Source organism: Lepisosteus oculatus, chromosome 2, assembly GCF_040954835.1.
Source record: "Lepisosteus oculatus isolate fLepOcu1 chromosome 2, fLepOcu1.hap2, whole genome shotgun sequence".
NCBI classification, from domain to species: Eukaryota; Metazoa; Chordata; class Actinopteri; order Semionotiformes; family Lepisosteidae; genus Lepisosteus; species Lepisosteus oculatus.
This window is the reverse complement of record NC_090697.1, coordinates 25,921,128-25,937,529: the sequence shown is the minus strand read 5'-3', so window position 1 is coordinate 25,937,529 and position 16,402 is coordinate 25,921,128. Positions and strand designations below refer to the sequence as shown.

The following is a 16,402-nucleotide window of genomic DNA, read 5'->3' as shown; positions in this document are numbered from 1 at the left end:
CTCTCTTTAAAAGAAAAAAAAAACAATCTAGTTTGGTTGTTGTCTCTTATCTTTTTTATATTTATATGCACATAAATACTGCATGTAGTTATGCTTATAAAAGGTAGGTTTTTGTTACTTCTCTTATGATTGACAAATAATCAATTTGATCAGATTTTAGTCTTTTGTTTTAGTCTTTAATCTTCTGTCTCCATTCTTGTTTTTTCCATGACTGATATCAGTCTGATCATTGATTATAAGTGTAGAGTGTGCTCAGTGCAATGTATTTACGTTTAACTGTTTCCTTCACCTAACCTTTTAACTTTTAAGGAACTAAACACAGGGGTGTGATGACTTTCTCTAGCATGAACACATTGGTCACATAGCCAGGCAGATTTGTATATTCTTTTTACCTTTAAGGTTTTAATATTGTGAATGAGTGTTGGGAAACATGACAAAATGGAGGATATCAAGCACTGAAGATATGGTTCCATATTATAACACAAATTGAACTAAACAGAAAGATATGTTATCCTAAAGTTGTTTTCAATTCGGAACTCAGAGATAACTTTCATCCTCACAGTAGCGCATTAAGGTGATAATACTCTATAGTGTCCGTTTCCTGATAGAAACGTCTTAATCCATTGGAGAGTTTACTGGACTATTGAAATGAACCTATTACAATGTAAGTGAAAATATTGCTACACGTTAAAACTAAGTTTTCTAAATAATATTAGAATTTATTAGTTCTTTTCAAGAAACTCAAAAAAATGTATTGCATATTTGTCCTTTTAGAGCTTGGTATTAGTAGCAGCAGTATTATCTAAATAAAAATATTAAATAAAATAATAACTAAAATAAAATATTTTTCTAAATTAAAATTATACAATTTATAAGTTGTAATTACAAATCTGTCTCTTTGAAGTTTGCATAAATAATTGCGTATCATGAGAGCTTGATATCACGATTAATTCCACTCTACCATTTTCCATATCACAAAACAAAAGATAGGAAATACCTGTGCAGGGATAAAAAACTATTCTGTGAAGTAATACATGACTGAATTTTGTTTATCAACGTACATATTCTTAATCTATAAAAGTACGACTTCTTCTACTTATAATCATTTATTGTCTCATATACATTTTACTGATATCCAAAATAGAATACATTTTATTTAAAAGTACACTGCTGACACTCATTTAAAATAAAGACTAGTCCACTTGGAGATTACAGCACTGGTACTTTAATCCTTTTGTACAAATTAATAAAAACTACAGTGTCATAAATCCAGGAGGTGAAATGTACCTGTTAGTGATGCATTGACTTGAAAAAAAGTAGACCCGTCAGTAAATGTCAGGTACAACTTTGTAATTGAGGGGATGGGACTTCTATACACCTTGAGTGTACACAGAGAATCAACATGGGGCTAGACTGTGACACTATGCAATGGAAGACATTAAAATAATATTTCAGTTGATAAAATTGGATGACACTATAAAAAAACATTTTAGAGAGTAGCACATACTTTACTGTAACACGTTCACAAAGTTAACAGAACATAACACAACACAGCAATAGGCTGACCACTAAAATATGAGTTGGCTAAACTTGACGGTGCAGACGGGGCGAGTTGAGTCAGCGATCTCCCCAGAGATCTCAGGAGAGCCTCAAAAACGTAACTCCTCTTCACAGCCTAGTAGCCACGCAGCTTGTATTCAAATTGTTGCACCTTTTTTGTGACTTCATCTAGTATAAAGCAGTCAAGGAAGTTTCATATAACAAGTTTTAAAACATGTATTCTTTTCAGGCAGGCTGTTTTTAAATGCTGGCTTGATATTTTTTAAAATCGATTGAAATTACATGCTAAACTTAAATTCTTTTTTTTTGGACTGGTAGCAGATTTTATTGAGTATTGAGAAAAGCATGTTTATCCACCGCCCTACGATACAGTGATATTAAACTGTCAATTCTCAAAATAGTTATAATACAGTTGATATCTTACAAGGAGCTGCTACGTACTGTATGAAATACATGCCTTTCTCTGACCTTTCTTAATCTATATTTGATATCACTCCACCAGATTGGTAATGAGATGTTACAACATTGTTGCATTAAAGATCTACCAAAAAAGAAACTTACCGTGAGTGCAGAGCCAACACTTAAAAAGGATGTTATTTAAATACAGTATATAAACCAGATTCTTTACCTGGATCATTATAATACAGAAACCAAAGGATATATCTGGTGGTCAGAGCCTGAATGGAGGATTGCACTGCGCTCTGGAACGCAAGCTGAGCCTCACATTTGCATGGGTCAGCTGTCACCGCTGCCTTTACTTCCTCTGAAATGGCAAAACATTCTCATTAACGTGGCAGAGACTTTGAAAGAGAGTTGACTACCCTCCCCTCCCAACATTCTCCATTGATCTGGTAATGTGAAACTCAATTAGCGCTGTAAGAGTGCTGCTGTCCATGCATGGTGTCATTAACTCGGCTCATTAAAACATTACAGAACAATGGCAGAAATAAACTTGAGTGGAAAGAGAAAAGCAAATGCAATTGCAATGAAAACAGTGTTGTGATCAGTTTAATTTGGCTGAACTATATGAGGGTGAATAAAGGTCATCATTTCATTGTAGCTTGTATAAGTTCTATGTATTTCCAGAAGGTTAATAAGCATTATGATTTACCATTCAAAAGCATAATACAACAAAAGGATTTCACTGGAGTACATTGCATACTGTATAGTATAAGTATTCACATATTATCTATCAATCCATCTTCTGCTTCATCCAATTTAGGGTCATGCGGAGCCGGAACCAGGACCAATTTTCCCAAAAGTCAATTAACTGACTGTACCAGCATGTCTAGACTGTGGGAGGAAACCCACACAAACATGGGGAAAACATACAAACTGCACACAGATAGCACCCCAGGTACAGAATGCAACCAGGGCCCCAGCTCTGCAAGGCAGTAATGCTAACCAATACACCACCATCATAAATATATTGTACGCTATATACAGCAGTCAAATGTATACCCTTGTGTGTTTATATCTTCATTCCGTCACATCAGCAAAGCAAGACCACAAAACAAATGTTTTTCCATTTCCAGTCTTTATTTTTAAGGTCAGTGAAGTTCTGCATAAAAGAATCACAGCTATGCAGCAGTATCCCTCCTGCTCACAGTGGCAAAACTCTCCCTCTATTGGTTTGCACTATGGTGTTAATGGCAGTGTAAAAGAAGTACTCTTCCATAGAGTTCAGTGCTATTTCAGCCATTACCCACTCCCCCAGTGTACAGTGCTTAGTACCTGCAAGTGAGACTAGCAAACTGAAGATGAACAAATATGTACCAATGCAAAAGCAGTCATTTTAATCTTTACGATATTCAGGGAAAAGGGCATTTTGGTCTACTTTTGTAATCTTAAGAGAATATAAATGTTGCATAACTCAATGTTGTTTTCCTTTACACACACATTTTCTAGTTTTTTTGTTTTGAGTTTTTTTTCCTGTTGTACATATAATACATAAAACAGAAAAAGAAAAAAAGAGCACAGGAAATTGATTCAATGAACCCAAAGATAAACTAAAGTATGCAATAAATCTATAGTGACAAAAGTGGCCTTTATGCATTTTTTTTAAATATCAGCATTTAAAGAACCTGTAATTGAATCTGGAAAATTAGTTTTATGGATAAGGTGCTGGAGACAAGAAGTGTGAGCTTGGTATTTCATAGAGTAAGAAGGCCTCAATTAGCATATTAAGACCTGGACTATACTCATCACGTGAAATTAACCCTTAAGAAAACCTTTTGACATCACCATCTTCATACTTAAGACTACGTTCACGATTGCAGAGTATAAAATAAAGAAAACTGACATTATTCATACTTAAATAACAATGGCAAAGGTACAACAAGGTAAAAATAAATCAATAAGAGTTGAAGGATGTCGTGGAGAGCCGAGATATCACAGGTGTCTAAACAGAGGAGTCGAGCTGAGTCCTGTTTTCTGAGAGTCGTTCATCCCACCATGGAAGGTGGAGAAAGGAGAGGCCCTGGAGAGAGGCCCCAGGATGTCTGATGGAAGCGACAGAACAGAGAGGATGAGAGGGGCTGAGGAAGGGTGGATTTTACTCATGTCAGTGAAGAAGAAGGGACTGGTATGTGGCAAGAATAGGTTGTTAGCTGATATAAAAGAAATGGAGAAGTTCACAGAGGGAAATGAAATATTATGGAAGTAAAGGAGGTCGGACTTTGAGAAGTTAAGTTTACTTGTGGGACTCAGAGTGTCTGTGAATAAGTGACACAGGATGATTGTTCTCCTCGCAGTGTTTTTTCTGCAACAGAAAAAAATACATTTCAAAACCCACTACTTTCATTGCGATATGTACTTTCAAACGAAATTATTGCAAGAAAACTGGTCCTCAAAGATTTTATTATACTATTATGAAAACAGAAATTAAGAATTGTCTCTGTAATCTTAACATCATTATTTAAATCCAAGACATCAACATACCGAGCCACTGGAACTCCCAATATAAACTAAGATTTTTGTTTTTTGGAAAACATTTGATTATTTGAGAACCATTACCTTGCTCTTTGACTTTCTTGGTGCAGTCACAGATGTGATCCTGGGTTTCTGGAACTTTCTTTTCCACCTTACATCATGGTGAAACTCTTCTCTGAAACATGCTGAAGAGTGAGCCCTCTCACAGAGCATTTGCCCATGCACTGTACTCAGCTGAGTGCATTGTTGATGGCTTTTTAACTCTATTAATGTCCCATGGTGATCTCCATGTTGATTGTGCCAGAGTGAGGAGAGTCCACAATGCAGTTAACCAGCTGCTACGGTACATGAGCTCAAATTTCCCAGGATCAGCTAAGTGTCAAGCACAACTGGATGCATTGACAACTCTCTCAATGGACTTGCAGGCTCTGGTACAGGACCTCTTTGATGTAACAATCAAGAAACATTGCCTGAATCGGTGTTTCATAATGCAAAATATTAAAACTTTCCAACATTTCCATTTTATGGTCATACTGTATCCCGCTTTCTTTGGTGTTCCATAAAATCTTCATCGTAAATGGTTAGCTTTATAGGATGCAATTTCTCTATTACGGGCATTTTGATTCACATTTGAATTTCTTATGATAAATGGCAGTTTTTTGCCAATCACACCATTCATTGATGCCTTTGTAACACTGAAGTTAAAATATTTTTTTCTTACAAAAGATGCTGATCAAGGCCAGTTCAGATAGGTGGAGTTGTTCAAGATGTCTTCAGAATAGGTATGCAATGCGATTAAGCCTTCTTAAAGACCATCCAAGCTCTCACAAATGGGATCCTACATTTTCTTTTCAGTTCTACACTACTCTGGGAATCCACAATGCTGTATTTTCAGATTGAAGATGCTTTTTCATTGTGTTGTCATGGACTTATCTTGTTCCTGAAGGGCTTCACACAGAAAACACTGTTACTATTAATGGTCCGCTTCTCCAGAGGGTAAGAAAGGCTCAGTATGAAGGTCTTATTAAGGCATAGGGTTACTTTTGTGACATAGGAAAAAGGTGATTCCATGCTGTCATTCAGTTGTCAATATGACAATAGTTGAAAAGCCCACAACTTCCCAGTTTATTCAGTAATGACTGCAGTTGGAGTGCAACATCAAGCAACCCAACAGAAACTCCACTTTTTTCCCTTACTCTCTTTTCTCCCTTACTGTGGTATCAGTGACACACATAACACATACTGTAGGAACCAATGATCCAGCCATTCATTCATTTTCTAACTGCTTTATCTAGTACAGGGTCATAGTAGATGCCAAAGGTTATCACAGAAATCAATCAATTAACCTAGCATTATGTCTTTACACTGTGGGAGGAAATCAGAGCACCAGGAGGAAGCCATTGCAAACATGGAGAGACAAACTCTACTCAGATAGCACCTGTGGAATTGAACCCTGGGCCCCAGCACTGCAAGGTAGCAATGCTAACCACTGCACCACTGTGCCAGTTTGTTTTTTTGCATTTTTCCATTAATTTATTTTAATTCTATGATTTTCTCACCATAAGGGAATAATAATTTTCAGTTCATTGCATAGATGATTGCATTGTTATTGCACAAGTTAAGTCAGGAAATTAATTGTGAGAACAATCAGAATGCACAGAGAACTGACTTCTTAATCCCCTTCTATAGCCCAGGTTAATATAACTCTACTGTATTGTTAGTTTTTAAATTGGATAATGTCTTGAACATTGTGTATTTTCACTTTTTTTTAAATTTCCTGTTTCTGGAAAATCTCAATGATGCTGATCAACTATTTAAACCATCAAATCAGTGAAAGCTTTGATTCTCAAAGAAATGATAGTTTTCCTTCCTAGACCAAGACGGGAAGTTATTCTGCTTATTCAAATTAATTTGCCCATCCTGTCTAAGAAGGTCCAGTAGAAAACCTAGCACGGAACAGCATGTTGAGTTTAAACTCATTAAGGAACAGTTTAAGATTGCCAGTGAAATAAAACTCAATCATGAATTCTACCTTTTATGTAACAGTCGGAACTCCATGTGAAATACTTATGCACGTGTCTGCCTACCCATATGTGTACACAGCATTGGTAACACAGGATCGTCTTTGATATAATTTGGGGTTAATCTTTAAAACTTTCAGAAAAAAATAGATTTAATAATTAAACAATTAAATAAGTGTAAAATAATGTCTAATTTCCATTGTTAAACTGTAAGTTAAATATTTCCTTAATACTGTATTCTACCAAAAGGAGGTCAAATCATACAGGAAGGCCAAGTAAAAGATCTGAGCAAATGAGTAAAGTCTCTGAACAGTCTGAGTAAAAGAGCAGACTCTGTGAAAATCAAACAGAGTGAATGTCTGGGAGGCTCCTGCAAGAAGCAAATCACAATTTACTTTTTTTTCTTTAGGAATCTCCTTGCCTATCTGGTTCCAGGGCTTATGCTAGGTTGGAAGAAAAATCACCCCCAAAACAGAATGTATAATTCTATTTTAAACACCTATAGAAATTATATTCCTTCAAGTTAAAACTATATTTGTATGAACAGTAACTGCTCTATATATTTATGGATTCTTACACCCTTATTCAATTCTTTCCTAAAGGCATCTATTCTCAGGATTGTAATGATACAATCTGTATAATATTCCTGAGGTTCCCACACATACAAAATACATTCATTCCTTCCTCAAAAGCCATTCAAAAACAGATTAAGTGAAAATACATTCTTGAAGTGCTTTCTCAGATTTGAGCATCAATTATATGGGATTGCATAGTAAGATAACTATGCTTTTTTGATAAAACTCTCCTGAAAAACCTGCTTCACATATTTAGGTTCCGACTATTTGTATTTTTCTCATTTTTGTTCATTAAGTCATATTTTCTTTCCCCTAATTTCCCCTTCCCTGTAGTTCGGCCCTCCTCTCCCAGGTGAGCTCTTACTTGCACAAGTCTTCTTGTCCTCCTTCAAGAGGAATCCATCATGACACTTGCAGTAATAGGACGTTGCAGTGGTCACACATATATGCTCACAGCCATGGTTTCCAAGGGTACATGGGTCCACACCTGTAACGAGCATTTTTAGAGCGTTTTCCCCCCCCCAACTGATGTGTTAATGAAAAGCATTTTGAAGCAAGCTAAATTAATTTCATATGCTTAACTTGATTTTTAAATGACTTAAGATGTTTCTCAGTCAATTAAGAATCTAATCCCATTTAGATACTGTATATCCATGTATTAAAATGATTGATCAATGAAACTCAGAGTCCTGTTACTGTTGCTCTTAGTTATTTGATTAGGGAATGTGCATAATAAATCTGGCCTTATATTTAATTTTTATGTTTGGAACAAAACCTATAAACCAACAAGGAAATAAATGCATCATGTTGGGGGGTATTTTGGCATTGAAATAGCTTCTACTATAGATATGTCAGTCAGCATCAGTTTTTTTTAAAGCACTCTCAATGAGAAAATTCAGAAAGCATGCATATTTAATGTCTCCGCTATGCCAGATTACCATAAAAAATAAAACCTCTGGGTAATTGTAATAATACACATAAATATTGTAATACACTATTCATGTTAATAAACAGTATTATAAATAAGATGTGAAATAATAAATAACATTTTCCACTGCTAATAAACTCATCATGCAGACATGTATACTGTATGTGTTGGTACTACAAAGTAACATTGGATTCTATGAAAGAAATCAGATGCATTGAAAATTACATTTAAAAACCCACATTTTTATGAATGTAAAAAAACCCACAACAGCATCGTATTGTATCAGACATGAGAAAGCTGCCTCCAAAACTTTCATTTAAATTCTTTGTATTGTACATCTGTTTAAGTTAAAATGACACAATATGTCCTCTAAAAACAAAAATATTTAATTACGACCAGTGTTATGCCCAGGATGGCCAATTAAGAATAGAAATAGAATACAGGTAGTATCTATTTGACAAGTTCCATCTTAAAGGTGTACTCATTTAAAACTTTTCAATAATAATAAATAATATCCCATCCATTTTCTAGCTGCTTTGTCCAATACGGTGTTGCAGGGGAGCCAGAGCCTATCCTGGCAAGCAATGGGTGCAAGGCAGGATACACCCTGGGCAAGATGCCAGTCCATCACAGGGCACACACAGACACTTTCACCTAGGGCTAACTTTCCCAGATGCCAATTAACCTACCAGTATGTGTTTGGACTGTGAGGGGAAACCCACACAAACGGGAGAAGAACATAAACTCCACAAAGATGGCACCCCAGGAGCTGGACCCAGGCCCCAGTACTGCAAGGTAGGAATGCTAACCATGCCGACCAGTAATAATTGTTCCTCTGGTAAGATCACAGTAAACTAATCAAGTAGTTCTGATAGAAGCAGTTGCAGTAGTCTTACCACACAGGGTCTCCCGGAATTTCGATGTGAGTTTTTCTATCACACCATATGTCTCCACGTAGAAAACATGGTCATCCAGGGGAGCGCTTGCCATCTGCTGGAGAGACTGCATGTCGGCCCTGTCCACCCCAACAGCATAGATCTCGATCCCGGCGCCCCTGGCCTGGGCCGACACCTCCTCCACCTTGTCCTGGGGTCGCCCATCCGTCACGATGATGGCGACCTTGGGGATGTTCTGGGAACGCATCCTAGCTCCCGCTGGCTCCGTGAACACCTGGGTCATGGCCATCTTGATAGCCAGGCCCGACATGGTGCCCGTGGACAGGGGCTCAATGCGCGACACCGCCTGCTTCATGTCCACCTTGTTGAAGTGGGTCTTGAGGAGGAACTCGATGTTCACAGTGCTGGCGTAGTTGACGACGGCCACTCTGGTGGCGTCCTGGCCAATGTCCAACGTGTCGACCATATCTGACAAAAATATCTTGACCTTCTCGAATTCCCCTGGGCGCACGCTACGGGAGCTGTCTATTATGAAGACCAGGTCCAAAGGCCGGCTTTTGCACTGTGTCCCTGGTGTTCACATAACACACAAAAGAGAACAGCTTATGTGCATTTACTGTACCTTTTATTTTTTCCCCCTGATTAATTTCCTAAAAACAAAACTGTGCAATTCTCTTTTGAGGTCTCTGCTTAATTTTTAATAATGGTGAGCAACTCTCACAGAGAAAGTCACACCTTGTGGTTCAGAAAGCTGCTCAGTGCGTCTTATCCCAGAGATGCAGCTTTTAAAGGGATCTTTTCAATTAGCAAATAGTTCCAAGAACTCACTAATTGCTCCAATTTTCCTTTTTGTTTTCATTTGCTGGCACTCAGACCTCAGGGTTTCATTTTACCTGACACTCCTGTGGACAGCCTGCTAAATCCAGTTTAATAGTGTTAAAATACACTGTGTTGCCTTGAAAAACATTGTTCCTGAAAGCAGAGGCTGGAAGAGTTTAGTAAAACCCCTTTTCCCCCTTAAATTTAAATTTAATTTGTTAATAACGATATGCACATAAGATGAAGATGGACACCTTCAAGAAGGTGGGAAGTATCTAGACAAAGATGATGGCATCAACTGTTTCAGAAAGTCTGGAATTTACTCTTTGGCTATTTGATTTGCTTACATTTCTACAACACTGAAAACTAGTTTATCATTTCATTCTTGTATTATAAACTAGGACATTTTTTACGTTTACTGAAGTATGTGCTAATATAACAATATGCATAACACAGGTTAATAATACTTTAAGAATACATAAGACTGCAGGTCCACCTCTACACCTGTCTCAATTCTGACAAATGATCATGTCTGAAATTTAAAGGGAAATGAGATGAAGAAAATGGCACTTGAAAGGCAACTATCAATCTGAGCAGGGCTTATACAGTACCACATTATACCAGCATCGCATGTCTTCGTGCCGTTTCACGTGCACCAGCTGTAACTCTTGTTTTACACAAGTAAATGAACTGAAACGTATTCATTTACTGGTCAGTAAATTGCTACTTAAGAAAAATGTACTGTGATGAGTTACTGATCAATAAAAAAGGGCATTTATTACATCTATATAATAGTCGACATGCTCTTTCTCCCTTTACACAGTCAGTTCAAAAGCTGTAACATTGCCCTTGTTTCAAACTCAAGATGCATCATGTATGTACTTTACAATACTTTGAAAATCAGTCAATAGGTAATGATACACGTGGGTTCTTAATCAACCCGTCGTTATAGTGCATTATTGTATTAGTAGATCAAGAAAAGAACACTTCTCACTTTAAGATATGCATTTCCCCATTCTAAGGATTTAAAAACGGGTGCAGATTTTCAGGCTTTTGACCAGCGCTACCACCGTGAACATCACCTTACGTGACAGCCTGGCCTCTTACTGTATGTTCCAGAGTCACAGTATTAAACAAATGGATGGCATTACAATTACATTGCCTATCCACTCTCGTGCCTTGTCGTTCCAAAGATTGTCAGAGGTGTAGTTCTGCTCTTGCTGGGATTTAACTTGGCAGTTCACAGACACTTCTAGCTTCAGGGCTTATACAGCACCACTTCCCAACAGTGAACTCCACTATATCAGGAGGCCAGATCTGTTGTCATGGGAGAATTCAATATTACTTCAATTTCCTCAGGTAAACAGCTGAACAATGTTACGGACTTGTTTAGAAGAATCATTTCAAGTTAGCTTTTATAGTGAACACCTGCTCATTTCCTGCGCATGGGCATTGAGCACCAGTTTTCACCTCCACATAGGCATAATGCTGAGCATACAGAGGTCTTTCAACTTAATGGCATCTTAAATCCTGTCTTGTTTCACAATGATCTGGTGAACACAGACTATATGGTCACCCTCTATGATGCCTAGCAGCTTTTCTGGCCACACCTTTGCTTTTTTCCTGGAGTCTTCAACAGTCTTGCTGATGATTATCAGTCCCTTTAACTTTAAGAATGGGCACCAATTGTTTGAAATCTCCGAATGCATCAGATATAGCAAACACCTGGGACTGGTACTCTTCACACACCATGAACTGTGGGCACGGGGGGAAAACGGAGAAGACACAGAGGGACTGAAGGGAGAGGTTGTGGCTACATTAGAGACACAATGCAGTTTGCTTACAGAACACTGTAACACTTCAGGGCACACGAACGCACATGGTTTTTGACTCTCTCTCCATTTTGAAAGACGATAGAAGCTCCATTGAAAATATCTGGTTGCACCCACACGGTAAAGGATATGATGTACTTTCTCCACCTTGGGGAAAAAAAAAAAATCAGGTTTTCCCTCGGTGGCAAAATTTTAATTCTACCTGGGAGCCCTTTTTAAACCTTTTTAAAAGCTTGCAGCTTGACCCAGCCATATGAAAGACCTTGAAGACTGTGGCTTCCCTCTTCTGGCCTTTCACTACCTTCCCCCCTGCCTCTTTTCTTATCTCTTCCAAATCTCTGGTTTCCTTTTCTACTCATCTATTCCTGTTTGTATATTATTTGTGGACTTACACAGTTTGTTTAGGTACCAGGTCTTTCATGCCAGGATGAATGTCCACACTTGTACTGTACATGACTGCTTCTCACATTTCCTTGTACCATGTTGATATCGTGACTGAACTTTTTTATTTTAGAAACACTTATTAATTGGGTTTCATTTGTGTTCAGCTTGAATTTAAAAACAAGTTAAATTGCAGTATAATTTTGCAAACCTGTAGTGTTAAACAGTTCAAAATTTGGTATATCAATCAAGAAAATAAAGATTGAGGCAAGGCAGAAAAAAAAGGTTTATAACAAGATTTTTTACTTTGATTTAACTTATGCGGAAGGATTGTCATTTCACACATTCAAAGTGAGGAAGGATGTATCACAATATTCTTAAAATCATAACACTGTAAACATGACTTTCAGTAATAAATTGTTAAAAAATGGCAGACAAATGCCAAGTTAGGAAAAGGAAAATTAAAAAGTGAGGAAGGGAAAGTCTTCATTCAGTAGAAGAAAAAAAAAAGCATTCCAGACTTTATTTAGTAGTTTAGTCCTTTCCACAGATGCCTGGGATTAGTATGAACCCTATTCTGCTTTTTTCACTTGTACAGAAAACAAAGCAGCAGTGAAAAGAGGCTGTGAAAACACAGGGGGTAGACCGAGGCTCCGGCCACCAGCGGCTCATGCAAACAAAGCCCATGCGGCTCATAAAGCGCTTCGTTTGGGAGTGTTCTACCTGTGTCAGCACGGACGGAGCTGTGGCCATTGTGGGTACTGACCGGCTGCTCTGGTCGGGCGGTGGGCCTGGGGTAAGTGACCGGTGGCGCTATCCTCGGTGGCAGGTGATAGTAATAGCCATGAAACCTGTAATTACTGCCATGTACTTGGGTCACCAAGGGGAGAAGCAGTAGAGTATTGGTTAGTAGGCTGGTACCTGAATGGGAATAATCATTTGAGAAATTGTTCCCTTATTAGTAGAAGCATAAATGAGCTTTGCTGGATTAACACGGGTAATGTTTAAGCATTTTAAACCTGAAGCCCTTTTCTCCCTATACACAGCATGGGACTGATTTATCCTGTGGTCACATACACTTAACTTTGTGAAAACCGTGATACATTTGTGCTAAGCATCATTTTTTTTTATGTTGTACGTCCTGTTTTGTATATCAGTTTATCACTAGTCAAGTGCAGCTTTAGTACTACAGTATCTATATACACCTTTAATTGTATTAGATGCTTTAACCCAGGGTGAAAATGTTGAATGTTTTATTTTCCTGTCAAATTACTTAGCTAAACAAGTTTCTAAACATTTACCTCCTTGCATCCCTTTTGAATTCAATACAGTACATTTAGAAGACAATGAATCAAGGCTGGGTGTTGCATTCTCTGGAAATTGACCCTGTCCTAGCTTGTTTACCTCAGAATACAAGAAATGTTTATGTACGAACAAGAGTGCAAAGCAATATAAAAATATTTACTTTGTTTAAATATAGCAAGTAAAAATTAGAAGAACACCTGCACCTTTGTCAATCTCTAGATTAGCAACAACTTTGAAGCCCACCATATTTGTAATCAAGATTTGAGGTCAAACTGGAAGTAAATATTTATGTGCAACAAGAAGAGCCAAGTAAACAGCAAGTAACACCTAAATTTAATCACAATGAGTAATTGGGAACCCCTTATTTCCCCATTTCATTTCTATAAATTCTCATGTGACCACATTTTTAGATATTCATATTCAACACTTGCTTTATTTGGTAATGCAACCTTTTCTTTCAGGAATTGTTCACCCTTCCCATGAACACGAAACAAATGAAAATATGGTTGACTATTGAAAGACTCTGGTGAAGTTAATGTTCTAATCTGAGAATGTTCCATAGTTGGGAAAAATTTGTTAAATTGATGGGCAAGGCCAAATATCAGATTGTAGAGTGTACAGGAATTTTTGAACTCACAACATGTAAAAAAAAAAAAGAAGCTCACTGCACACAGCAGGTACAGTAGATAGACATTTGGCTACCATAATGCACTAGCAGCAGATCAAATAGACAAGTGAGAAATTGCTTTATCAGCTCAAGGAAGTGAGTTTCCAGATTGCCAGATTGCACAAAGGGCAGATTGCACAAACTTAGGTCTTAATTTTGCAAGGACTCAAAAATTAAAACACCTATTCTTACAAACAGCCATGGGATCCTTAATGACCAAATAGTCAGGATCTCAATTTACCGTTACTCTGAAGGACACCATCCCCTACAGCACAATGTGCAGGACCACTTTAACAGGAGCATTGCATAGGAAATCCTGGCTGAGGGGAAACAGCGCCACCTGCTGGTCCACAAACACCAATTCTCCTTAAATTTCCCAACCCATGACTCACCAGGCCACGTCCTGTGGTAATGTTTTTATGACAGTGATGCAATGCTTCCAAAGTGTCATGAAGCAGCTGCCATCCCATGCTCCTGGTGAAATTTGTTTGGGGGTACACCTAGGTATATTTAAACTAGTGGAGGTGCTTCAGACCAAGCAACTCTGCAAGCGCTGCAATACGAGTTATCACACTCCCACAGTGAGTGCGCTCCGTGAGACCATGAGCGCTTTTCTTGACAGGGAAACGTGGACGGCTGCAAAAAGACAAGTGTACTTCTCAAAGGTGAATTGTGTAAGCGTGTCATAGAAAATCAGTTTGCTTTATTGGACAGCGTCTTTGGCTGCAATGCAGGGCGGCACTTTCCGATCACGATTTAAACTTCAAATAGGCCAATAATTTAGTAGTTCAAGTAGGTACAGTAGCTGCGTCAGCGTGCGTAGGCTGCAAACGAACAGGTAACGGGTTTGTTCCATGCTGAAAAGAAAAAAAACAGCGTTTCGGCTGTGAAGCCTTCTTCAGGTAAGTGTTTAGTTTGGTTTAAAATGATCCAGATGGAAGCTTAAAGGAGATTAAGCATCTCCTACAAAAATAACTAGATTTTTAGAACAAAGCCGAATTTCATAGAAGCCTTTAGGTCATCCTATAAAGGGCTCAAAATTATTGGTAAAACAAACCGCAAACCCACACCTGGGAGCATACATTTTTACACGGTATAACTAAATAGAGCCAAGTAAATCAGGGGTGTATCAGATTTGCGCTGAACGCGTTTAGATTTAACCCAGCATTTTCTAAGTAATCGGAATAAAAGTGAAATTGTGAATTGATGGATTTCAAAAAGAGACAGCCAACGGGTGGTCTTATAAAAAATTAAATCCTTTGGCGTTTTACTTCGAATTCAAACAAATGGGACACTGGTATCGAAATGAATACAATAGTTTAATCCTTGTTTTGCTTTATTTTGGACAAATAAATGTATTTATTTGAACATTCGGTTTATGTTAGTTATACTGGCCATCTGTGCTTCTATATGTATAGAAAAATGTCTACAGATGAGTGTCTTATCATCATTTACTGAATGATTGAAAATAGAAGTATCCTGATTAAGTTTCACTCTTAAACTTGGAAGTAGTGGGTGAGAATAACTACTGTATTTTATGAAACAGCGGCTGCAGCGGACACATTTTTATAGCGCATTTGACAGCAAAGTGTTTCCTGAAATCTACCATAGAAGATTCTTACTCAGAATATGGGCCAACTAAAGGCTGTTAAAGAACTCTACAAGTCGCCGCGAAACGCAGATCATCAACCTACCTGCAATATTTACTGTATTCTGAGCTCCCTGGATGTTGTGGGGAAAAGGTTTTCTAACAACAGGTCTGTCCGCAAACCTCAAGGGGGAAATCCTCTGCGGTTCGTACCCGTAAAACCCGTAATTGGTCCCGTGCACCTGAAACGCCAGCACCGAGATGCAGCAGACAAGCCCGCTGAAGAAAGGTTTCATTGTTCGGGCTCCCCTCTTCTCGCTCCTCTTACAACTTCTTGCGCCTTCTTCACAACTGTCTGAAAGATTTCTGATGAGTGGGAACCAGAGGACACATTTAAAGACCACGGACCCGAACACGTGTAAGGTGTCCAGCCAATCCAAGTGAGAAGGAATTAAAAATCAAGTATCAACTCTACGCGTAGTAGGGAAACGATGCTTACATTTTAGTGTTTTTTTTTTAATTTATAAGAATTAAGCCTTTTAAAAAAATCATCATTTGCGTTTACACTGCATCTCTAATGTGTTTTCTAGGAAAAGCAAGGGTTATAGGATTTTATATATAAACTTGCAGGGATTCTGATTTTAATGTTAATGATGTCACGCTTCAGAAGGTTGTTTAAATTGAGCGTTTTCATACATTTTCTGTTAATCATTGAGGAGCTCAAAAGTGGTTCTACAGACTGAATCTTCTATCGGCTGAATTATTATTTTGCATTGAAGAAAATATTGAAGTAAAGAAACGGTTCCTGTAGGTCTTCTGGGTGCCTGGTGAATTTACTGTAGATAGGTCTGTAGATACTGTATGTTGACTCACAAGAATTTTAACTGTCATTTGTAACA

At 37.9% G+C, this 16,402-nt stretch overlaps 1 protein-coding gene across 2 annotated transcripts; it reads right to left on the bottom strand.

Moving 5' to 3' along the window:
• Positions 1-1,202: 1,202 nt before the first annotated feature.
• LOC102686047 (matrilin-3) lies at positions 1,203-15,866 on the bottom strand. Of its 2 annotated transcripts, XM_015356632.2 has the most exons (6): positions 15,610-15,866; positions 12,667-12,813; positions 8,912-9,481; positions 7,452-7,574; positions 2,222-2,323; positions 1,203-1,731 (listed from the first exon to the last, which is right to left on the bottom strand). In XM_015356632.2, the coding sequence occupies exons 1-6, from the start codon at positions 15,797-15,799 to the stop codon at positions 1,676-1,678; spliced, it is 1,188 nt and encodes a 395-aa protein (XP_015212118.1). In that variant the 5' UTR covers positions 15,800-15,866; the 3' UTR covers positions 1,203-1,675. The 2 variants fall into 2 exon arrangements, with proteins under 2 accessions (XP_015212118.1, XP_015212125.1); XM_015356639.2 differs by lacking the exon at positions 12,667-12,813.
• Between the last annotated feature and the right edge of the window lie 536 nt (positions 15,867-16,402).